Below are 24,703 nucleotides of genomic sequence, written 5' to 3'. Positions count from 1 at the left end.
GCTAATGTCAGCGTCCACTGTCTACATTTCTGAAGAAACTCTGGACAGCTTAATGGAGAACAACACTTTGCTCCAATCTGACGGTTGAATAACGGATTAAAAACTATAAATATGTTTGTTGTTTTGCTCACATTTCTGTTTATTTGGTAATTTAGCAGCAACGTTGTTTTTATTGCAGCAATAAGAACGACTTTGTTTTGGTTTTCAAATAAAATTTCAGTAAAATCTGTTAAAGTTTGAGCTCTGAGCGTCTTTTCACAGCTCAGTATTTGGGTCATTCTCCTGGTTCTTCCTGTTCTTCTGGAGAACCTCTGAGGAACCGATCCGTCTTCACAGGTCCAGTTGGTTCTGCTTCACCACTAGTGGGTTTTATCTGCAGCCCAGTACAGACAGCAGGCCTCAGCTCTCCAACGGCTCTGCCACTGATTACAAACACATCTAATCCTGATGCCGATGAGAAAATAAAAAGCTGAAGGCATTAAAACCCGACTCCCCCAAAGGTCCAAACGATCAGCAGGTCAACATTTACAGAAGCAGCTCAGGAACCATTTACATTCTGGACTAAAGTCTCATTAGGCTGAAGCAGATTAGATTAGTGAGAGTGTTTACTCGTCTGCAGGATTAACCCCAACCTGCATAATCAGGATTGTGTAACAGAAACCTGAGGGTGGCGGTTCCTCCTCTAACAGCACGTTGCTTTAGTTTGATCTGTTGTGGAGCAGATACATGTGGAAACATTTAAATCTAAAGAAAACAGGGAAAAGATTCACATTTTGTTTATTGGAAATTTTAATTCTTCCGATTCCTTTTGAATTGATGGTTGGAAAACCTCAGTAAAGTTAAATCACTGAATTTAACTGCTGGCTGCTGGTTTTGGGTTTATGCTGAAAAGTTTAAAACCCAACAGAAACGTCTCAGATGTCCGTCACTGTTGTTAGCCTTTGCTGCTTGTCCGTCAGAATTACCGGCGTACCAGAAACACGTGAATACAAAGGTTCCGGTTGGAAGTTTTGTATGTAAAAAATAAAAATGTTTAGTTGTGTTAAAAAGTTTAATGCATAATTAATTACCTGAAATGAATGTGTTAGAGTGTTGAGGGCTAATGAATACATTATGCTTCTTTACATGTTTCCAAAACCTAGCAGGTAGCTAGTTTTTTATTTCTCTTCATGTGTTAGTTATTGGGAGGTAAAGTTTGTAAAAAGTTTAGTTCTGCTCTTTCGTAACGAACGAGTCGAGCTTGAGGTGAAGGGTTAGCTTGTAGCATCATTCTGATGGATAAACTGTTTATGGCAGTTCGTTTTGTTTGAGTGGAGGTGAAGAACTGGTGCAGACGTCCACCTTAAACCAGCAGCTGGGTGGTTGAAACCCAGTTGGGTCTCCAGGCAGGACGATGGAACCAAACTCTGAGCTTTTGAGTCATTTTCTCTCCTTGATTCTGTTTGCTGTCCAGGTTCTCTCCTTCCTGGACCCTCCAGGTCTAGAAGCTGAGCAGCAGGAGCCGCTGACCTTGGCTGACCCCGGCTGGCGGGCCCCAGCGGCGTCCAGCAGCACGGCTGACTGGAGGCCTGAACCCGCCACACCGCTGGGCTCCTAATCCTGTTACGGAGGAAAGAGACAATTACTCTGCTGCTCCACGGTTCAGCGCTCAGATCCGCCTCCAGCAGAGCAAAAGAAAAAACCTTTATCTCCACCAGGGAACAGACAAACATCACCTCAAACCTTCCAGGCTCCACAAACACCCAGGAAGTCATGCAGACCTGAACTGTGGACACAAATCTCCCTGGAGACGGCCGGGTGGAGCCTGGAGACACAAACTCTGCTAATCACCACTTGTCCTGAGTGAGTTTGGCTCCCTGAGCTGCATGGTTCTCCGTGATCCCTGGCTCACCTCGTCTGGGCTCCTCTGTGGGCGTTCGGCGCGTTGAGCCGCTGCCGCCGCCGCAGCCAGGCGTGCAAGGCGTCGCCGCCCCACTTGTTCGTGTCTTTCAGGGCAGCGGCTGAGTGTGTTTGTGTTGAGCAGCAGTGGAGCGCAGTCAGGCGTGGGTTTGTCTCTTTATTCCTGCATGTCTGCAGGTTTCCTCTGCTGCTCCTGCTTTTATGTGCCAGACTCATTTTCTTGTTATTCCTGGGAAGCTTTGATCAGTTACATTCAGGCTTTAATCACTTTTCTCTTCACGGTGTCAGAGCAGATCCTCCAGTCGGGTCAAACGGCTGCAGAGACAAAAGAAAGACAACATGTTCTCACCTTTGTTCTGGATTTTCCCTCTAATTTGCTGCTGAATTAAGTCTGATGTTGACGCTCTGAAGGAGCGCTGCTTAAAAACATGTTCATGTCTGTTTCTCTGTCTGTGGGTGGAGATTCCTCCTATTGTGAGAAAAATGGGGCCTTCAACGTGTTTGGATGAGAACATGAAGGGAGACGATGAATGGTTTTCACAAGAGGTCACAGGATAGAAGTTTTTCTGTCACATAAAATCCATGAAGAAGATTGAAATCAGAACTTCTGGTGTCTCTACAGTGGATCAGTTTGGAGCTCGCTACAGGTAGCATCCATGTTCCAGCAACCGTTTATTGCATCAGAAAAGGGAACCGGCAACATTATAATGACTTCCTCAGTTTGGCTGTTTAGAGACAGTTAATGTGCTAAAGAGGAGATGGACTTTTACCAAATCAGTTTCAATACAGTGAATCCTGTCCACTGTGCCTTACCAGAGGAACAAAACTCTCACTTTTGTTTGTTTGTTTATGTTTTTTTCACCAGGTTCTGTCCAGATTGGTTCATTTCAGTGTACATCTTTGCTATCAGATTCTGCACAATGTGTCTTTTTTCCAGGATCTTAAACTTGAGGTTTTTTTCCCACCTGATGCTCCAGGAAACTTGGTTCAAATTGGGATCAAAGTTGCATCATCTGCTCCACCTCCAGCTCTGTGGTTCTTTCTCTCTGCTCTGAGCCTTTGAGCAACCTGTTCCCCTCCTGGCCTGTGGGGGCGCTGCACCACTGAAGCCTCTGAAGACACTGAGAGCAACTTCCTTCTTCACCAGATGGAAACAAGATGGAGGCGTCAGATTTTAGAGTTTGGAGGATTTGTCTTTGGTCTTTGGCTGAAGACCAGGAGCCTTTTGTCCTGCTGGTACTAGACTCACAGTGTGTTTTTGTTGTAGTAACCCAGAATGCCTTGCACTGTAGTCCATTTCCTGCGGTCTCCGGTCTGCTTGGTGTTCATAAGTTCATTCAAACAGCACCAGAGTTCACTTCCACCAAACCCAGGTGGAGGTTTGCTGGTGGACCAGAGTTTGTTTTTGTTTTTTTGGTCAATTCTTCATTCACACCTCCCCAATCAAACTGAACTCTACCGGCAAACGGACTGGAGTTTGATTAAAGTGAACTAAACAGGTCTGGTGGGAATGAAGTTTAAGAGTCGTACTATTTTGTGAAGGGAGTTTAGAATCAGATGTTTCTCCTGGATTCCTTGTTTTTCAGAGTTTTGCTTTCAAACTGCGACCAGATGAATCTGCAGCTTGTTTCTGATGAATACTTTCTCTGCAGTGCCCCCTGGTGGCTGTAGTTTCTCCTGCAGCGTTTGTTCAGCCAGCTGGTCCAGCTTTCACATGAAACCTGTGGTTTAATACAGCAGGAAGTGATGCTTTGTCAGGCTGCGGTGTTGCGGAGCGAGGCTTGGTGGACCGGCCCCCTGCTGGGCTTTGTCCCAGTGATTGACAGCTGCAGGAGCCCAGCTGGAGCTGAAGGGCCGGCCGTGGGGGACCCGCTCCCCTCCGCTCCTGTCTGGACCTTTTGGCGCTGACGGGATGTCAATCAAAACTCAGACCGAAGCTTCCTTCTGATTCAAACTTTCTCAACGTTAAATGAATGTGGCTGCAGAGGAGAACGTCTCCGTAGCGGCTCGATGCTAATCAAATTAGCAGCTAGAAGTCATATTTCTCATTCAGAACGCGCCGGTTCTCCCCGAGCGGCCCATTAATCACACTGAGTGACAGGCCGGCCCACGGTGAAACACTTTACCTTCTGCCCTCCCTCCTCTCTCTCCGTCTTTGAGAAGTTTTTATTTTCTCAAGCTCCAGCAGCGCCCTCCTCACCCCGCCGCCGCAGAAGAAAAGAAACGAGAGAAAGACAGAAGCTCAGGGGGAAGGAAGGAATGCATTGAGGCGGCGCGCCGTTGACCCTTCCAGAGCATCTTTGGGCCTTTCAGAGGCCGCATGTGTCAGCAGAGCCGCTGCCACGACGCTGCACAAACTGCAGCGCTGCTTGTTTTTCTTCCTCTCACCTGAACCGAGTGCTGACCCGCTCTGCTGTCTGTTGAGTGAGGTCCGTGACCCCGTCAGAACCGCCGACCCCCCCAGCAGGAACTGAAGGAGCTCTGGTGCAGCTTTTCTCTCTGGGAACCAGCCACTTTCTGCCTCTGCTGCTTCATCTTTGGTGTTTTAGGATCTATAAAGACATGAGATCAAACTCCGAGTCTGATTTGAGGATTTAACTTTTTTTGGGTTTTACAGGAAGTTTCAGAGATCCGACCATCTGGACCTCAGACCAGATGGGAGCTGGATGCTGCCGGGCAAAAACATGTTAAAAAGTTCACCATCTTAGTATTTCACTGGAACTCATTAAACTTTGGTCACATCAGTGTGTGGCTTTGCTTTGATGAGGATTTTTTGGTGAAGCGTCCGACCACTGAGCCGGGTCTCCAGAACACCCCAAAGGTTCTCCGTGGGGTTCTGGTCCGTGGGGTTCTGGTCCGTGGGGTTCTGGTCCGGACTCTCTGGTCCGTGGGGTTCTGGTCCGTGGGGTTCTGGTCCGTGGGGTTCTGGTCCGTGGGGTTCTGGTCCGGACTCTCTGGTCTCCTGACCCAATGTTTCACAATCTGAGCCCGATGAATTATTGCGTTGTCATCTTGGAATATCTCTGTGTCATCGGCAGAGAAACGATCCACTGAAGGAACAATCTCATCGATCAGCTGACCTCAGGATGCTGCTGAACTTTGACCTGATACAGTATTCAATGGGCATGATGGCTGCGTCTCTTCATCTGCCTCTCTTCTGACCCTGATGACGGTGATCCGATGACAGTGATCCGATGACGGTGATCAGATGAGATTTGATGAGATCCGATGACGGTGATCCGATGACAGTGATCCGATGACGGTGATCTGGTCGAACCCGGCAGATGGGTTGGATCCTGGTGGGAGGGATGGATTAAGACCCGGACTCCTGATGCTGATCGCTGTGGCAGGAAGACACAAGTTTCATCTGACAGCAGCAGAATCCTTTGAGCAGGAGGTCAGGAGGAGTTTTCTTTCTGGTTTGACCTCTGACCTTTGTCTCCTCGGACAGCAGAGCCCACACGAGGCTGTGAACAAACAGAAACGGCAGATCAGCGATGTTGTTGTCTGGAGACCTGAACCGACGATCTGCTGCTTTCTTTGTTCGGACCCTTCAGATGTTTCCCTTCTTTGTTTTCGCCAAATAAAGTTTGGACCTGAAAGTGTCGATCTTTGGCCCGTTTCCTGCCGCGTTCTGCCACAGAGACTCGTTGGTCCTAATCAGGTTAAGAGTCTGAGAGTCCCAACATCTAATGGGTCTTTTAACTTCCTCTGACAGACGATTCATCAAGCGCCTCGTAATCTCGTTAGAGCCGGGTCCGAGGCGAGGCGGAGCCGCCGGCGCTCCAGAACGGCGGACCGTAATGGAGGCTTTTATCCCGACACCTTCTGGTCCCGGAGCGGCTCCAGCCCAACTACAGGAGCCCCAGAGGGACTCAATTATGAAGCTGCTGTTCTGCACCGGTTACCTCCATTAAACCGGTCCGACCGCGAGACGTTCCCCGTAAACACAGAGCGACGGCTGGTAAGTAAGTACACCCCGTCTGTCTCATCGCTGCAGAGGAGTTCTGCTCCTTTTCCAACATTTCTCCAGTTCGTTAAAGTTTCTGCTCATTCCCACCACAACAGTTCTATCCGGACTTTGATTAGGCCGTCTTTTTTCTGCGACTGGTTTGGGTCTGTTGATTTTAAACTTTTATTTTTGTAATCTGGACTCATCAGGTTTTTTGATTTGATCATTTTTCTGATGAAAACACTAAATAAATGTTTCCTGGTGGATTCTAGCTTGGTGATTTTTTGCTGCTTGTTGATCACAGATAAACACAGTGGTGGTAAATTTATTAGTGAAAAACATTTGTGTGCAACTAGTGGTGACAATGAAATATCTAAATTTATTCTGATTTTTACCATTTTAAAAGCCATGCAGTTTAAAATGACACTGGGATATTTTTATATATCGTGTAGCAAACAAATATCAGGATTAGATTTTCATCAGATCGCCCAGCTGGAGCTGCAAGACTTTTTAAATATGCAAAATAAAACACAAAAAATAAAAGCAACAAATAAAAAATAACCTTCAAGCAAAACCATAATTAAAATGATCATAAAGTCTCTATTTGCCAAATTTCCCTTCAGATAATAGAAGCAGAATTTAAATTATTGATCTTATTTTAAATTAGGGGATTAAGTGATAAATTTCTTGTGAATGTATTATTGTTATTAATTTATGTAATTTATTAATTTATTGTTGGTTTTATAGAGAAAAGACTTTCCTGTCATTCTTCTCATCTTTCTTATATTTTAACTTCTGATCTGGTTGAAACAGTTGATTTGAATTCTGTTTTTAATTTAACTTTGTCTTTTAAGAAATACCTTTTTGTCTTTTTGTTTGTAAAGGATTCCCTTAATAAAGTTGGTGTGCAGCTCAGGATGTTTAAATGAAGAAAGAAACAAATGACCTTTGACCTTTAACCTGCAGAGCCTGACATGGATCTGTTTCTGATCATTTCTCTGAGCTTCATGCTCCGACGTTGGACTCAAGTCGAAATGTTTCCTCTGTGCAGAATGATGGACTTCAGGTAGGTAAAGATGACCTTTGACCTTTCCCAGGTTGTTGCTTTTCTCAGCTCCGTCAGATGAATGAGTCGTTGGGACTCAGCAGAATCATGAATGAATGAATGAATGAATGATTGATTGATTGGATGAAAGTTTCTTGAATCTGAAAACCTGAGGACTGCAGCTGGACTCTCCTCTCTGAGGTTCTGGCTGATGTGTTTCTGCGCTGTGATGAGGATGATGATGATGATGAAGGACCACCAGATATCTGGACCTCTCAGCCTCTCCAGTACATCAGGAGTCTTTCAGGCTCTTCCTTTCTCATTAAATCGGTTTTGTTCTGCCGGCCCTCCCTCACCCAGCAGGCCGTCTCTCCTCTCTTTGTCCTCGCCGTTTCCCTGCAGCTCTTCGTTTGTGTCGGTCCCAGCTGACACCGCCTCATACAGTTAATCCATCTATCCAGTTAATGTATTGATAACGCATCAGGCGGCTCCGCATGGAGGCGGTTTGGGGATTGAATCTCCTCTCTGTCGGGCAGAAAGCAGGATTCACGCTCTGCAGCGTTTAATGGCTTCTCTGTTATCGATCCGTCGGGTTCTGACCCGTCAGCTGGTCCTGTTGGTTTGTATCAAACACCTGGAATTTGGATTATTTAGGAAAATATCTGTTACCCTTTTTAGAGCCAGGATTTTAATTTTAGCTTGTTAAACATTTTAATCCAATTAGTTGCATTTTATTTCAGCAGCTGGAACTTTTGTATTTGTGTTTCTGGTACAGCCGTAAATCTGAAACAACATCCGCTGAAATGTTTTATTAGCAAAACATTTTGTGCACATGTGGAAGTAAAATTGACCTGCTTGTTAAAATCAAATCTTTTTTGTGTAAAACTTTTTCCAGCTTTTTTTAAGTAAATGGATCTCAAATATTTTTTCATTTCCTTTGAACTGTAGAGGTGAATCTATAAACTGATTCATACATCATGAAAAATGTGAATAGAGAATAAAAAACATGAATCATTGAACTGCAATGACGTTTCTGCAAAAACACGCTGCAGGTATGCAAGATGACGCATCGACGACTGCAGAGGTGTTGGAGCACCTGCAGGGGCTCAGCCACAGGTGTGTGTGTGTGTGTGTGTGTGTGTGTGTGGGTGTGTGCGTGTGTGTGTGTGTGTGTGTGTGTGTGTGTGTGTGTGTGTGTGTGTGTGTGTCAGGGGCAGCAGGTACAGGTGAAGCCGGCTGAGCAGAGATGTTCTGTTACATTCAAACACCTTTAAGGTGTTTCTGCACCGGACTAAAATCACAGCTTCAGGTCAGAGGCTGCTTGGTGAAGCTGCACTGTAAAAACACAAAATCTTACCAAATATTTTTAGTGTAAATATTTTATAAGTTATGCTGACTTACGAGTAACTTATGACCAAGATGCAGGAGCTTTTTTGAAGTTAAATAATCTTTAACATTGATTTAAAAAGCATTATTTCCTCTAGCTGATTATTATAAGAGAGAAATAAATCCAATCTGTCTTCTGTTCCTCCTCTCATTCCTGCAGGAGGAGGAGGATGTAAAAAGTGATGAGTCATTGTGACGACTCCACAAATCAAACTGGAGGAAAGGAATCTTATTTTTATGGTGCTGGATGGAAAGTTTTCAGTTCATTTCTGCTCATTTATGAATGTTTTTATAAACCTGTGGACTGATCATGATTCTGATCTGAAACCTGCAAAATCTACAAACTGGACGGACAAACGGACGGATTAGAGAAAACATCTGCAAATCTTCATTTAAGTGGCTTAAAAGATTCATAGAAATGATCAACTTCTTTTAACAAACTAGAATAAAAAATAAAAATAATGTTTTCATATTTTGTGTTCACTAAAGAATTGCTGATATTAACTTTTATCTGCTGCTTCTTAGAACCAGTTACTGAAACAATCAGTTTAGATATTTAGACCAGATCATCGTTTTTTCTGAGCTGCAGTTTGGTCTGGATGGAGGCAGAGTGTGTGAGTCTGGTGTGTGTGTCCAGGCTGGGGGTGGAGGACTCTCAGCTGGTTTCCTACTGCACATGATGAATGGATGAGGGAGGAGAGAGGAGAGAGGAGGACCCACTGCAGAGCTGCTCACTTCATTAACTCCACTAAGATCCAACAAGCCGAGTTATTTCCAGTAAGATCATCTGAGCAGCAGAAGAGGAAACAGAAGCTAATGCTAATGCTAACGCTAACGGTTCATGTTCTGGTAGAAGCAACACTTTCTACACAAACTTACACCCTGAGTTGTTTCTCTCAGGTCTTCATTCTCACTGAGTTTAAATTGGGAATTAAAACCTGATTTGTTGAAGATCGATGGAACCTGGTGGGAAACCAGTCACAGGGTTTCAGAAGCTGTGCAGAACCGGGCCGAGCTCACGTTGCTCCGGGACGTTGCTGGTTTCATCCAGAGAGTAAAAGTCTGACACACACATGTGGAGTTTTTTTATGTGCTACTGGGACTTTAACTGGAGCAGAGAAAACCAGCAACAGTCTTAAATCTTTTCAGAAAATAATGATAAAAATGTAGAAAAACACCAACCTGGTAAGTACGGTGGAGGATCAGTGATGCTGGGGGCCTGTCTGTCTTTCAGAAACAGTTTAAACTAAAATCCAGGGGATTCTATCAGGAATATAAAACTTTTTTCTAGAACTGGTTTGTTTTTGTGCAACATAACGACCCAAAACATCAACAGATGAAATCAGAAACTCATCAGACAATAAAACAAAATGATTTCATGCTCTGATGAAAGTTTTAAAATTTGACATTTTTTAAACATGAAAAGTCTTTTTTTTTTTCTAGAAAGTTTTTGGGATTAATTAAAATGTCCTGGGTTTAAAGCTCCTCGTCCTGTAGCTGTGGCCGCTTTGGGTCGGTACCTTTGCTGCTTTGGCCTCCATGAGGGAACACAAACAGGCTGCGACGGCGTTCCCACCCAAACCTGACTGCAGAGGAAAACTCTCACCTTGGGTTGAGTTAAGACGTCACCTCCGGCCGCACGGCTCCTCTGGCCGACCAGAACCGCCGTAGCCCGAGGACGCTCCTGGACCACCGGGACAGCTGGTCTGACTGCAGGGCTGGACGGACGCTTCCCTCACATAAAAGACACTTCCTCCCTCCTTTGTTGAGTCGCCATCAGAGCGAACAAAGACGCGCTCTCAGGTAATAGAGCGGTCATTTCCCTCTGCCAGGTATGTCAGCCCTCGGGCCACAGCTGGGTTCTGGTGACACCGCCGGCGCTTGGTGGCGGCTGGACGTCGTCACAAAGGAAGACAAAGAGGACAAACCACACAGGAAGTGGTTCTGTCACACATCTGACCTGCAGCGTTTATGGTTATCGGACTACCAAGGACTTTTTAGTTTGTTCTGGTTCTGACCCGATTAGTGTGAGTGCAGCGTCGGACCGGCTGCCTCCCAGAGAACAGGCCTCTCTTCTAAAGGCTTGAGCGGAGCAGAACAGTAGCGCCTTTCCCAGCCGGGGTCGCGACCCCCTCGCCTCGGCCCGAACCCGATACCCTGTCCTGCCGGCTCGGCGGGGCGCTCCGCCTGAAAGATAAGGAAGTGGACCACCGGTAGTCTTGGAGTTGCCCCTGGGGGTCAAACCCAGATGGATCTGCATCGACATCCTGCTAACGTCGAAACAAATCTATTTCACAATCAGTGTTTCTGTTAAATTGATGTTTCTAAGGTTTACATCGTTACAGCATTTGTGTTGCTTTGATTCTTTCATGAATATTTGGGAAATCCTTTAATCTCCATGGCAACCATTGTGCCGCGAAACGCCTGGGTGGACCTAGCCCCACCTCCAAGGCGCAGCTCCTCCTCCGAGCCGTTTCCAGGTTTCTGACAGAGCAGCCCTCCCCACTCAGCTCCTTCAGACTAGCTAGTAGCAATTAGCAGACAGCTGGTGGAACTGCTGAGCTTCTGCTGATGTTAAAGGGTTAATAGTAGATGACTTTCTGAAGACGGAGTTTTAGAAAGAGCAGGAGATTTTAAAGAGATAGAAGCTCCAATTTCAAGAAATAAAATTTCTATTCAGTCATATTTGATACATATAGCATTTTTATAAGAACATAGTTGCTCATTACGCTACAAAACATCATAAAGACGTTTTGCTGCTTTAAGAAAGAAACGCAACTAAATTGACAAAATGAAAATAAATGTGTCATTAAGTAACAAGCTGCACCATCATCCTCCAAACACTTCCTGTCGTCTTCTTTCTGCTAAAAGCTTAAAACTAAAGTTTAATCAGTAATACTTTTTAACACATTTATGTCAGATCATGATTTCTTGGTTAATGTCAAGTTGTCATAAAGACATTTTGAATAAAGTTAACTTTGTATTAAAAGAGTCATAATTTACCGAATGACACTTTATGACAACAGTTATAAATATTCATGAAGACTTCCTCATGTTCATGAGTTCAGGTGTTTTGTCACGTTTATTACCGTCTCACTCACAACCCGTCAAATTAAATGTTAACAAATATTTTAGTTCACTTAAAAAAAGACTAAATTAACTTAGAAGAAACTTTTCAGCAAGAAATAAAAACTTAAGTCAAAAATTCCTGAACACTGATGAGAAAGTTTCAGTTCCTTTGTCAGATTATTTCACTTACAGAAAATCTGTGATATAATCTGACAGTTCAACTGGTAATTTTTCATCAGTATTAAGGAATAATTGATTTTAACTTCTGTTTCTTGCTGAAAAGTTACTTGTAAGTTCGTTTTATCTTGAAGTGATTGAAGATATTCTCAGCAGAAGCTCTGAAGGACTTTGTGTTTGTTATGGTGTAACTTTTATAATATTGTGTCTGTTTTTTTATTAATTTATATAAGGTGACCTGGAACGCCAAGAAAGGCGCCTATAAATGAGACGTATAATTATTATGAATAAAATCTAAAGTTTTGTGCCTCCACCAGGTTATCGCCGGTCACCTCCCTCATTCGTCTTCCTTTGCCTCCAGCGACGGGGTGAAACTTTCCCTCCTGCTGCTTGTTGCCGTGTCGGTTTCCAGGAAGGAAGATGTGAAATATCCGCCGCGCTCCTGACCGGCAACAGGAAGTCTTAAAGGAAATGCCTTTATTGAAGCTCTGCTGACAGACGGCAGCCTGTGAAGGTTCAGTCAGCGCAAACGCTAAACAGAAGAGCCAGGAGTACTTTCTATGGAAGGAGAATAAAGAGCTAGCATGAAGCTAATGACAGCAACGACTTTATGAATCTGGAAAAACAGAGAAAAAGTCAAATAACCTGAGAAGAGAATCAACTGAACCTTCATCTGATGGCCTCATCAACTCTGTCAGTCATTCCATCCATCAGGGTCAAAGGTTAACACCGAGCCAGGAGAACTTTCTGCTGTTTAAAGCAGACAGTCTGTCACCACGACGACGAGTTCATCGTTTCAGTTCAGGACGTCAATTAATGCTGGAAGCATTCAGAGCTGAACCATTGAAAGGAGAATCTTCAGAACAAGCGTAGAACGGAGTGTGTGTGTGTGTGTGTGTGTGTGTGTGTGTGTGTGTGTGTGTGTGTGTGTGTGTGTGTGTGTGGGTGTGTGTGTGTGTGTGTGTGTGTGTGTGTGTGTCAGGTAGCATGAGGTGAAGCTGCAGTGGCTGTCAGACTCTGTTGGGATCAAACCTGAAGACTCAGCTCTGACCCTGAGAGGAATTCACTTTGTCTAATTACACAAATTCACCATACTGCAGTCTAACACACACACACACACACACACACACACACACTCCGGTTTGTTCCTGCACGTCCTCACAGTGGCAGATCAAAGTGAGGCCTTCAGACTGTCAGAGCAGCGCCGCCTCAGGCTGACAGCAGCTCATCCTGTGTTTACATTACAGCACTTTCTACTCTGCAAACACACACACCAACACACACTTCAGCAGCTGATCTGCAGCCTGATAAGATGGCCGCCGTCCTCACACACCTGAAGCGTGTTTCATCAGTGTGAGGTGGATCTGGTTTGGTTCTTTTAGCATCTGATGGAAGTGTGTCGGTAGCTGGAGGATTCCTCGGCGTGCCGCTGCACGCCTCCATCCGTCTGCGTCACTCCTCATATCAATAACACGCCTCAACCAGAACACACACATCTCCACATGGACCGTCTGCGAGGCCACGCCCCGTTTACAACCAGAGGAGCCTCCAGCTTTAATCCATCATGCTCAGGTTTTTGTTTAGTTGTGAAAGAGTCGCTGATTTAGCTGCCTGGCCTTCCTACACAATCCTGATCAGTTCTCATCTCCTTCAGCTCTCCATCTGGGATTTCTCCCATTGAGCTCAATTTCTCTGGTTGGATTTCAACCGACCCAATCAGCAAACAGAAGGAGTTTAGACCGAAGATTTTCTGACCGTTTTACAAGAAAATATCATCAGGTTCATTTAATATCAATATATTCTAGAAATCATAATCATAACGTTCCTCCTTCCAACACCAACAACTCTTAGATTAGTCAAACCTGGGCTGGATTATTTTACACAGAATCCAGATATTTTACATCACTGCATTTCAGAGTTTGATGCCTTAAATCAAAGATTTCACTGATTTATTTGATGCCAAATTTGAAGTTACAATTCGGAAAAAGTAAAGAATTTGGTATTTTATGTCAGTAAAGCTTTGATGCAGCAAACCTCCACTTATATCCACTCCTTTATCACTCAATATATAAAAATATGTTGTAGAGATGCATCCTGGATTCAATTCTTCTTCTTTTTATCCCAGAAGTTTGATGAAAGTTTTCAGAGATCTGATCCTCTGAGCTCAGGTTGGTCAAAACGTCCAGATGGGTTTAAACCCAGAACCGTTCTTTTATTTTGAAGGAATTTATCTGAGTCCATCTCCCTGAAACCGGAGCTCCGATCGGCCCGAGGCGCCGCAGGACGGATGTCTCTGTTACATAAGCTTTTAAAAGCTCCGGACCCGGATTAGCTGAAGTGTTTGAGCAGAACCCCCCATGGAAGCTTCTGAGCAGATCTCTTCTCCTGGTTGGATCTGATCCCTCTGGATCCCAGCTGATCGACACTCTGATGCTTCCAGGGTTGATCCTGGAAATCTGTCAACATGAAGAACAAACATCTGCATCTTATTTTTATCAGAGAAAGGATAAGAAACAATAAAATAAAAGTATCTTTTAGCTTGGGATCATTGACTTCCTGTTGGAAGCAGAACTGGTGTTGGATCCTGTTCCTCTCCACTGTCGCCCTGTGCTTGTTGAGCAGAGATTGCTGGAGACTTGATGCAACCAGCTGGTTTCTCCGTCTGAATTGAGAAGCTGTTTTTGGTTTGGTTCCATTTAGAAACAAACTCAACTGAATCCGGTTTGTTTTGTCGGGTCAGTCTGACTGCAGGAGCAGGACTGACCCGGTCCAGCTGGGATTTGGAGAACCAGACTAACGATGGATCCTGGAAACCAGCTGCAGAAATGATCTTCTTACCTTAGAGGTAAAACTGATGAACTCTGTGGAGCGACTGATGAGATTCTCTGGGATGGAGAATCCATCTGGGAAAACAGAAACTAAAACTTTCAACGGAGGTTCTGGGTTCAAAGAATGAAAGTGTTTTAGAAAGTCTGAGCAGGAAGTGATGCTTCAACATTCATGTAATAATAAATAACCCCTGATGGATGGAGGGATGAATTTCAGAGTCACAGGTTAATAAAATGATTTTCTCTGCATGTTTGAATTGATCAGAACAGCATCAGATAAACTCTCACTGAGGATGATGATGATCCCAGCGCTGATGAAGGCTGAGCACTGAGGAAGAGGAGGAGGAGGAAGAGCAGGGGGAGGGGCAGGAGGAGGCTCCTTTAAATCTGATCGGGACTTTTGAACAGAAACAGAACCAAGTTTTTTCTCTAAGCGTCACAATAAATGAGGTGGATTTTATTTTTATTTTGTGAATAATTTCCAAACTGAAGTTTGATGAAAATGGTGAGAGCAACAATTTAATAATGACAATTAAAAATAAAACATTTTTATTGATGGTGGGAATGAAAACCGTCACTAAAATGATTCTGCAGCCAAACAAAAACTTTTATTTTAATGAGATTCTAATAAATGTATACTTATATTTTCCAGAACAGAAGAAAAAAAATCAGAAAAACGGATCATTTCAAAAATGTTTCTCAGCATAAACAAATAAAAAATAAAAGGTGAAAATATATCTAAAAAAAAAAAAAACAGATAAAAAAAGATCATTTAACCAATTTAAACGTTATATGTTGATTAAATAAAATACAAAAGAATTAAACGAATCTTTTGCTCATTTTGATTTAATTAATAAATTAGATAAAACATAAAAAAATAAACATTATGTTGATCATGTGAATATATATAAAATAAATCAATTTGCAATAATAACAGCATGTGTGTCTCTTTGTTTTTATGTCAAACTGAAATCTTTAAATCTCAAACCGGTTCCGTTCCGAGCCTCAAAAATCCAGATTAAAATAAATTATTACATTTAGTAAAATAACTAACATGGAGCATCTTCACAGAGATTCAGTTTGATGTTAAAAGCTGAGATGTTGGAGGAAAATATTCAACATGTTTATTAGCGAGTTGAATTTTTAACAATGAAAACTAAAATATATATAATAATAATAAATATATATGTATATTTTTCATGTTGCGCTGCATGCAGGGATTTAATCATTTAAACTAAAATGAATGAAACGAATGAAAATATGAATTAAATCTCACATTTACTGCAAAAATATTTTAATGACCAATTTTAAAAAATCTATTTGAATGAGAGCAGCGGCGGATCTGGATCTATTATTATTATTATTATTATTATTATTATTATTATTATTATTATTATTATTATTATTATTATTATTATTATTATTATTATTATTATTATTATTATTATTATTATTATCATCAGAATGTGGAGATCGACAGTTTAATGTAGAAAAAAACAGTTTACGGTGATTTTAACCCAGAACTTCGGATAAAATAAGATCCAGATGAGCCGAGATGATTTTTCTGGATTAAAATGTTCGATCCTATAAAATTATAAAATAAATGAATTTATATTCAGAAAGTAATAAATTGTTTTAAGGTTCAGCAGACTTTGCTAGAGAAGTTAAAGGCGCAGTCCGCAGCGTTGCGCCGAACTGAAGCCGCAGATCCAACTCTGCGCCGGACTGAGAGCTGATCTGCGCTGATTGGTTACCTGAGCCTCTCGCGCGCACACGCACGCTGCGGATCTGCTCCTGTTTTCCCTCCTCAGTCTCTCTCTCTCTCTCTCTCTCTCTCTCTCTGAATGAACAGCCTGTTTAACATTCCTAGCAACGTCAGCAGCTGAAGGTGGCCCGCCGCGCCGCGACGCTGCGCCTATAAAGCCGCTGCAGCGCCGCGGCTGCAGGAACCTCCAGGCTGGAGCCGCAGCAGGAGAACCAGAGGATCAGAGGAGGATCTGAGGAGGATCACAGGAGGATCTGAGGAGGATCTGAGGAGGATCTAAGTCTGCCGAGGAAACGCGTGTTGGAGGTAAGCTCTTTGGATCAGAACCCGACACCAGCCAGAACTCTTTAGGACTTAATAGGAGCTTTTCTGCGGCGGCTCCGAGCCAGCAGCAGTTGCAGCTTTTAAAGCGGATTTATTGGCGCTGCTCCATAAACCCGGGCCGGTCCGCCCGGGCCCGGGGGCGGGGGCGGCTAAGCCCCCAAACTGTACCTATAAAGGCGCGCTGCGCTGCGGACAAGCCGGCGCAGGCAGACCCGTAAAAGTGTTTGGAATAGCTGACAGCTCCTGATGGAGGGTCGGCCCATCACAGGTGGGTGTTTTTATCAGAAAGACTCCTCTGTAATGAAACCTGCAGGAGATCCAACCTGAAGGATTTAATGACATTTTTCTCTGAATGATTTCCTCTCCTGAGCTGGAAACTTTCAGCAGCATGTGCAGCTCAAGTTCAGCCAGAGTTTAAATCAACTTCTTCTTTCGTTTTTTATTTTTTCCTCATTAAATTTCCCTCCTAGCTGATCTGACTGTTTCCTTCCAGCTCCAGTCTGACTGCGGACAGAAAGCCGCTCCAAGTCTCTCCGCGCTGCCGCAGGTGGATGCTGGGAAGTGGACCCGCTCGGAGGAGATGTTCCCCCTGGCCCAGTTCGGGAGCCTGTCGGCCCTGGCCACCGCGCTCACCTCGGTGCTGTCGGCGGTGCTGCTGCTGGTTCTGACCCGGCAGCTGTGGAGCCTCCGCTGGAGCCTGACCCGGGACCCGGACAGCAGCCTGCCGCTGCCGCGGGGCTCCATGGGCTGGCCGCTGGTCGGGGAGACCTTCCACTGGCTCTTCCAGGTCAGAAACTCCTTCACTAAGAACCAGAACCAGAACCAGGCGTCAAACTTCAGCCTTTATTTAAACATCATTCGAGCCGCTGGAAGCTTCCAGAAGCAGCAGCTCCTCGTCCAGCTTCTCTCTGCAACATGTGCGGACTTGACTTCAGTCTCTGGGCAGCAAGAACTTTAGGTTTTCGGTTCAGTTCGGTTCTTTTCTCTCTCCATCCCTCCTTCCGTTCTGCGCAGAAAATGAAACCGATCCAGTCTCACTTTACGCGTCGCTCTCATATTTCCAGTTTTTTCTCCCTTCATTAAATTTCTCCTGAATTTCCAGGTCGCTCCAAAGCGAAGCGCTGACAGGTTTCACTTGTTTTTCTGTCACTTTGGTTCTTTTCTCATTTAATAGCGAAGAACTGAATAAGGAGAACTTCTGGAAAATACAAGATTTTATTTAATGCATTAATCCAAAACAAAAATAATAAAAAAAATTTAATACATCCATCAATTTCAGTTCTGGGAACATTTAGTTTCCCTGGAGACTAAATATGACATCCGTGAAGATTCGTTTATTTTTACAAAACATACTTCAAAAAGTCTGAAAATAAAAATTACAACCCAAGACTTTCCAACCAGTCAGGGCAATAATTAAAGATCTGGACCTGAGATGAAAGAGGCTGGGAGGAAAAACATTAATAAAGAAAACCTCTGGAGAAAACAGAGACATTCTGGGGTCACCAGGTCTCCATGGCAACCAGCTGGTTAGACAACATGTCAGGAAAAATAATTTCCTCTCCTACTGTCTCAAATGTAAACATGTGGAGCTGATTAAACAGAACAGGGTCTCCAGTCAGATGGGTTATTTTAGGGTTTGTAACACGTGATGCTGACATGTCTGAACACGGTGGAGGATCCGTGAGGCTGTGGGCCTTCAGAGGTGCAACAAAACCTCTGAAACCAGAAAGTTTTCACTCTAAACCAGCAGAAAACCTGTAAGCTGAGCTGAAGAGTCCAGAGTTCAGGATAAGAGGAGCAGAGAGAAGGATCTGGCAAGGAGAGGACGAGAGAGAGGGGCTGAAACACTGAGGGAGCAAATGGCAAAAGTAATCTCTGCACTGCAAAAACACAAAGTACTGATTAACACCTGGTCCAGTTTCTACTGCAAATATTTCAGTCACTTTTCAGCAAGAAATAGAAGTTTGTTTTACACCAATAATTTATTATTATTGATTAAAAACGTTCTAGTTCCACTGACAATTTATTTCACTTAGAACATTTAAAAAACACAAAACTAAGATTTTTACACAAGAAACCAGACAAACATTTATATTTGTGCAGTGAGGAGAGGAGCCGGCAGCTGGGATGGGGGGGGGGTCAAAGGTCAACTGAGGGAAAAGAGAAAAACAAAACGAGGGAAGAGGAAAGTTTACTCTAACAAACCAAAACACAAACAATGGCAATAACTAAACAAAATGGAAAATGACTGAAACACAAACAAGATCAATTCTTTTTTACTTTTCTGAAATATTTTTCCCAACCTTCCTGGTCCTGTTTCCCACTGCAGGGCTCCAACTTCCACATCTCTCGGCGGGAACGCCATGGCAACGTGTTTAAGACCCACCTGCTGGGGAAGCCCCTCATCCGGGTGACGGGGGCCGAAAACATCCGCAAGATCCTGCTGGGGGAGCACAACCTGGTGTGCACCCAGTGGCCCCAGAGCACGCGCATCATCCTGGGGCCAAACACACTCGTCAACTCTGTGGGAGACATCCACCGGAGGAAGAGGAAGGTGATGCATCGGCCAGGGAGGGGGCAACCTTATGTCCTTATTATCATACTTATGATAAAGAAGCTAATTTTTTGTCTTTTAGCCTTTTAATTAAACATTATTAACCAAAACAATTCCAAAGACAGCAGATTCAATGAACCTGCTGAGTCAGTCGGACAGACGGACAGATATACAACAAACTATTGGACTCCAGTAGAAACAAAAATACTTTGACATATTTTTACTGAAGTAAAAGTCTAAGAAGTTATTGAAGATTAGAAAAGTAAGAATTAGAAATAGAAGATTTAGAAATAATGTCAGACTGAGAAAAGTAGAAATCTGGTATTTTAAAGCCTAAAATCTGGAGCTGGATAATAAATCAATAATATATGAAACAATACGAACAGATAATACGTCTGATAGAATATTAAATCATTTCACTGAACCGCACTGCATTCTGGGAGATGTAGGCAGAGGAAAGACTAGACTCTAGTCATCAGCTCAGGTTGGTGACATCAACTGACTCACTCACTCTTCGGTTACCTAGCAACAGCCTGCTTATTGAATTACGCAGCAGCAGTTTAAGACCTCAGAACTGCTTAAAAACAGAAAAATGACGTGAAGAGAAACTTTGGATAAAACAGGAAATGTCAGTTTGGTAATATTTTAGATATTAAAACAAAAATCTAATCGATAATTATCAATATCGACTGATTATATTGTGATGTGTTTCTTATTGTTCAGTGCTACTAAAATCTGAAAAATAAGACAAATAACATCCACACATTTCACAATGTCCAGCTGAACTTTGACCCCTCTCTGTGTTTAGATCCTGGCCAAGGTGTTCAGCCGGGGGGCGCTGGAGTCCTACCTGCCGCGGCTGCAGGACGTCATCAAGGCGGAGATCGCCAAGTGGGTCTCTGCGCCGGCGTCCATCGACGTTTACGGCGCGGCCAAGTCGCTGACGTTCCGCATCGCCGTGCAGGTTCTGCTGGGTCTGCAGATGGAGGAGGAGCGGATCGTCTACCTGGCCAAGACCTTCGAGCAGCTCATGAACAACCTGTTCTCGCTGCCCATCGACACGCCCTTCAGCGGCCTGCGCAAGGTACCGAACCTCGCCCGCACCCCGACGTTCCTGGGAAGTGGACGGGTTCTGATGGACTTCTCTCTGCAGGGCATCAAGGCCAGAGAAATCCTTCACGCCAACATGGCAAAAATCATCCAGGAGAAGTTGGAGCGGCAGCAGCTGGACGACGACTACCAGGACGCCTTCGACCTCATGCTGTCCGGTGCCAAGGAGCAAGGCCAGGAGCTCAGCATCCAGGAGCTCAAGGTACCAGGAAAACCAAACACCAAAATCAGGCTGGACTGCTGCGCTAAGGAGGAGACATGGAGTTTAACCAGGTTTCACTGGGAGGCTGACCTTCATCTGGAGGTTTCAGAGGGAACCTGGTTAACTAACCCACCGGTTAGGAAGCAGAGCTCAGGAAACATGGAGGAAACTCACACCTGTTGCCGTGGTGATGCACTGATTGTAGCAGGATGTTTGGTGTAGTGCTCTGGATCAGCTTGGTTGTGGTTTTGTAGTAGGAGATGACGGACTGGACGCAGCCTCAGAAACTGAGACTCCTCAGTCGTGATGATTTAAACTCCAAATTCAATCTTTTTCTTCCAGGAAACGGCCGTGGAGCTGATCTTCGCTGCCCACTCCACCACCGCCAGCGCCTCCACCTCCCTGGTTCTGCAGCTGCTGCGTCACCCGGCCGTGGTGGACAAGGCCAGAGAGGAGCTGGAGGCCGAGGGTCTGGGATTTCAGCCGGAGCGGAGCTGCGACCCGGCCGGCGGCGAGGCGGAGAGCGACGAGCCGGAGACGACCTGCCTGCTGAGCGGTCAGCCGGACGGCGCCTCTCCTCGGTCTCATGTCCCGAACCTGAGTCTGGAGAAGCTCAGCCAGCTCCGCTACATCGACTGTGTGGTGAAGGAGGTGCTCCGCTTCCTGCCGCCGGTCTCCGGGGGATACCGGACCGCCCTGCAGACCTTCGAACTAGACGTAAGTCAGAGCTGAAACCACTTCTAAAACCCAACAGCAGTCAGTGGAAGGATCTCAGATTCTTCTTTCTGGAACCATTTAGTACCAACAGCTAGCAACCAGAAAAACACTCCGTTTATGAAGATTCAGAGCAGACAAAGTCCAAAGAAACAATTTGAAGATGTGATGAAAGACCTTCAGGAAGTCAGGAGAGCTGCTGACTGAGATCATTAAAACGACATCAGGAAGGTTCAGCTGCTTGGGAGGAAAACAGGAAAACCCCAACTGACCTGAATCAAGAATGTCTTTGCAGAACCGGATCCGTTTACTGCAGAACTGATCTCAGATGTGATTTCTGGATAATTGTTCAGGTTTGAAACTGGAGAATTTCTGATTTCACCCACATCCACAGAGACGTGAAGCTCTGGTTCCTCTCTGGTTCCTCTCTGACCTGCAGCCACGTCCAGCTAAAGAGGCCAAAATGAAGAACAGACTAAATAATTCCCCGTTTTAAATGAGAAGTTGTTTTAATTCATGAGTTAAATTATTTCTCTTTTTTAACACCAGAGTTTTCCAATGCAAACATTTAGAGTAGCTGAAGCTTTGTGATCAATTTTACTACTTAATTATGGAATTAGATAAAAAAAAAGAAAGAAATTAACTCCTCTCATATAAATCTGACACTTTATTTTGGTTGCATTACAGTTTTATTCAGATGTGAAGAATAAATCTGCCTTAGTCTAATTTTTCCAGCCAATCAATTAATTTTCCTTTTATCCTCTTAAAGCGAGCCCTCATAGAAATTCTTGTTCTAGACTGAATCTGGCCTTTTGTTGCTCCACCTGCTGAGTTTTTCATGCAGGATTAGAGATCAGATTAGAGTCCTCCTCGGTCCTTACATCCCCTCTCCTTGACCTCAACATGCCCCCCGTTTCCAGCCCCCATTGGCAAAAGGATAATTGTCATTTCTGCACCTTTTCCTGCAGTAATAAAGCCGAGAGGCTGAAATCTCTGATCTGAAGGCGCGGCTCTAGTTAGAGAGGATAATAATGGTTCATTCTGTTGTTCAGTGTCAGATAATTAAAGAAACTAAACCTTCAATGGAAGCAGCAAAGCATATTATTATTATTTCAGTGCAGCTCTGTGTGACAGACTGAATAATCCACTTCTGATCACATTTCACATAAAAAAACCTTGTTTTCTGTTTTTAAGTCAAATTGTCGTTTGACGTAAAATTGAATTTAGCTTTGACCCAGTTAGATTTACCTCTGGGTCACCAGAAGGTTCTGACTGGTTTACAGTTTCTCACTGGCTGAGTTTCCATTACAAACGTGTGAAAAACTGTCATAATTCTGCTAATGTCGAAAAAACAACGTTTCAGAAACACGGTGGCTCCATTAAATACGAAACAATTAAAATATTATGTGAATAAGTTTGTTTACATGGTAAGTCTTTACCAACATGCTGCATCATAAACTACTTCCTGTCTTCTTCATGGTTTCTGCCAGTGGTAACATCTGCTTGTTGATCATGTGACTCTTGACTAAAAAAATGTTTCCATCACTTTTTTAGGATATAAACAAATTTTGCTACGGCAAAAAAGCCCCAAACAAACATCATCCTAACAGCAAAACTTTAAATCAAACAAGAGTTTTTTAAGTTGTGTTTATATTAATGTGTAACATTTCATTAACCTTTCAAAAGTAGAGATTTGTGGTTCCAGGTTGTAGCAACAAAAATGCTCATTTCTCCCTGCAGTCCCTGAACAGGTTGATGTAATCCAGATTATAATAGATCATGAATTGGTGAAAAGCCTCTATAATGGTTAATAAATGCAGCAAATCAAACTAAAACCAACAAACAATTCATTAAATAATTCCTTTCCCTTCATCAATAATGAGATCAAATCTGGTTTAAAAGCAGATTTCACTCTCAGACCTGCACAGGTCCATAAAGATCAGCTCTGATTTTCCTCTGCAGATTTAAATGTTTCATGTTAACCATTGATGGTCCTCAGAGATCCTGGAAGACAAGAAATGAAGAAGTTCATCTTTCACATCTCAGTTTGTTCCAAAAGGTCCAAAACTCCCAGAACAAACCGAAGACGTTCAGTCTCTGTTTTAACGTCTGGTTCTGTTTCTACCACAGGGTTACCAGATCCCTAAAGGCTGGAGTGTGATGTACAGCATCCGGGACACCCACGAGACAGCGGCGGTCTTCCAGAGTCCGGAGCAGTTCGATCCGGAGCGGTTCGGCCCGGATCGGGACGAGTGGCGCTCGTCTCGGTTCAGCTACGTTCCGTTCGGCGGCGGCGTACGCAGCTGCGTCGGGAAGGAGCTGGCGCACATCATCCTGAAGACTCTGGCCGTGGAGCTGATCGGAACGTGCAAATGGACCCTTGCTTCAGAGGAGTTCCCCAAAATGCAAACGGTACCGATCGTGCACCCGGTGAACGGGTTGCACGTTCGATTCTCCTACAGCAACCCGCTGTAGACGCAACAGAACTGAGACTTTACTCTACAAACTGAGCAACGGATCAGAACCTCACCAGCCAGGCCATCCTGCAGCACTTCAGCAGCAGCATCATCTCTAAATGCATCGTAATTTATTTATGTGGCCTTTTTCCTGCAGACGGCGCTTCGCTGGACTGAAAGCACATAAGCTAAGGTTTCTGTTCAGAGCTGTACAGAAACCAACAGATCTCTCCGTCTTCTTCTCTTTCTACTGTCTGTAAATGAGATTTAAGTTATTTCATATCAAAAAGCCATCAGAGCAAAAGTTCTGCTGCTTCTCTAACTTCTACATCACTGTGAACCCGATCATCTGAACCTTCAGGATATTCAACCTCAGACTTTAGCTTGGTTCAGGTTTGGGTGAGTTTCCCTCTTCTGCTTCATCTGGTTCAATGTGCCTTTGAGCAAGGTATTGGGTCTGGAGGATCAGACCTGAACAGCAGTCAGTTCTCATCAGAGCCTGGAAGGTTTTAGAGACGTTCTCCAGATTCAAGAGGCTCTTCAGCTCTGGAAGCTGCTGCTGGAGTCGGGAACGAAAATTCAGAAAACGTGTACATTCAAAATGTTCTCTCCTCTTTTCTATGAATGTTTCATAGATCTGTTTCTGTGTGTGCTTTAAATGAAGTAGTGTTCTGAATAAGCTGTATTTAACGCAGATGGGCCTCGTCTGCTGTAGAGACACTAACCTGTAATGTTTTCTCCTTTAGGATCTTTGTACTTAGAGTCTGTTGGTTCTGATGTTGTTATCGTTGGAGGACCGTTAGCCTGCTAGCGGCGCTATGAAATGTTAGCTACAGATAGATTTATGCACTTTCTCCACTTTAAGGAGTCTGTATATACTGTTGTCCTGGTTGTACACTGAGACCATCAGATGTAGCTGCTGTACAGTCCATTTAAATTAGAAGATACCAAACAAAGTTCTGGGAGTTTTTATTTATCTGGAGAATACACCAGGCCGGGCCGGGCTGGGCCGGGCCGGGCCGGGTCCAGTTTACTAGAGCGTCTGTCACGTTAAGTATAGATGCAACTCTTGTACATCAAACCTGAATCAGACAAATGTGTTGTTGCCAGGCCTCTGCAGAGATGAATGTGACTGACTCGGCGTCTCCTTTAATGATGCATTCACACCAAAACAGTTTAGTCCGTTTTAATCCAGATCCAGCAGATCCAGCCCGTTTGCCTA

The 24,703-nt window shown here is 44.1% G+C and overlaps 1 protein-coding gene across 1 annotated transcript; it reads left to right on the top strand.

Annotated features, from left to right (window-relative positions):
• Positions 1-16,300: 16,300 nt before the first annotated feature.
• Positions 16,301-24,433, top strand: LOC122842802 (cytochrome P450 26C1). The gene is made up of 7 exons (XM_044136990.1): positions 16,301-16,427; positions 16,939-17,232; positions 18,775-18,999; positions 19,808-20,083; positions 20,153-20,311; positions 20,654-21,028; positions 23,156-24,433. Exons 2-7 carry the CDS (start codon positions 17,026-17,028, stop codon positions 23,498-23,500), a joined length of 1,587 nt encoding a protein of 528 aa, XP_043992925.1. The 5' UTR covers positions 16,301-16,427; positions 16,939-17,025; the 3' UTR covers positions 23,501-24,433.
• Positions 24,434-24,703: the final 270 nt, after the last annotated feature.

This window comes from Gambusia affinis, linkage group LG13 (assembly GCF_019740435.1).
Source record: "Gambusia affinis linkage group LG13, SWU_Gaff_1.0, whole genome shotgun sequence".
Classification (NCBI taxonomy): Eukaryota; Metazoa; Chordata; class Actinopteri; order Cyprinodontiformes; family Poeciliidae; genus Gambusia; species Gambusia affinis.
Note: the sequence above shows the minus strand (reverse complement) of the source record. Positions and strands in the feature narration are given on the sequence as shown.

Excerpts from the sequence above, each read along its gene's own strand:
- LOC122842802 (XM_044136990.1), top strand. The coding sequence starts at position 17,026 with ATGTTCCCCCTGGCCCAGTTCGGGAGCCTGTCGGCCCTGGCCACCGCG. Across the intron at positions 17,233-18,774 it reads CCTTCCACTGGCTCTTCCAG|GGCTCCAACTTCCACATCTC; the intron begins GTCAGAAACTCC and ends TTCCCACTGCAG. Across the intron at positions 20,084-20,152 it reads CCTTCAGCGGCCTGCGCAAG|GGCATCAAGGCCAGAGAAAT; the intron begins GTACCGAACCTC and ends TTCTCTCTGCAG.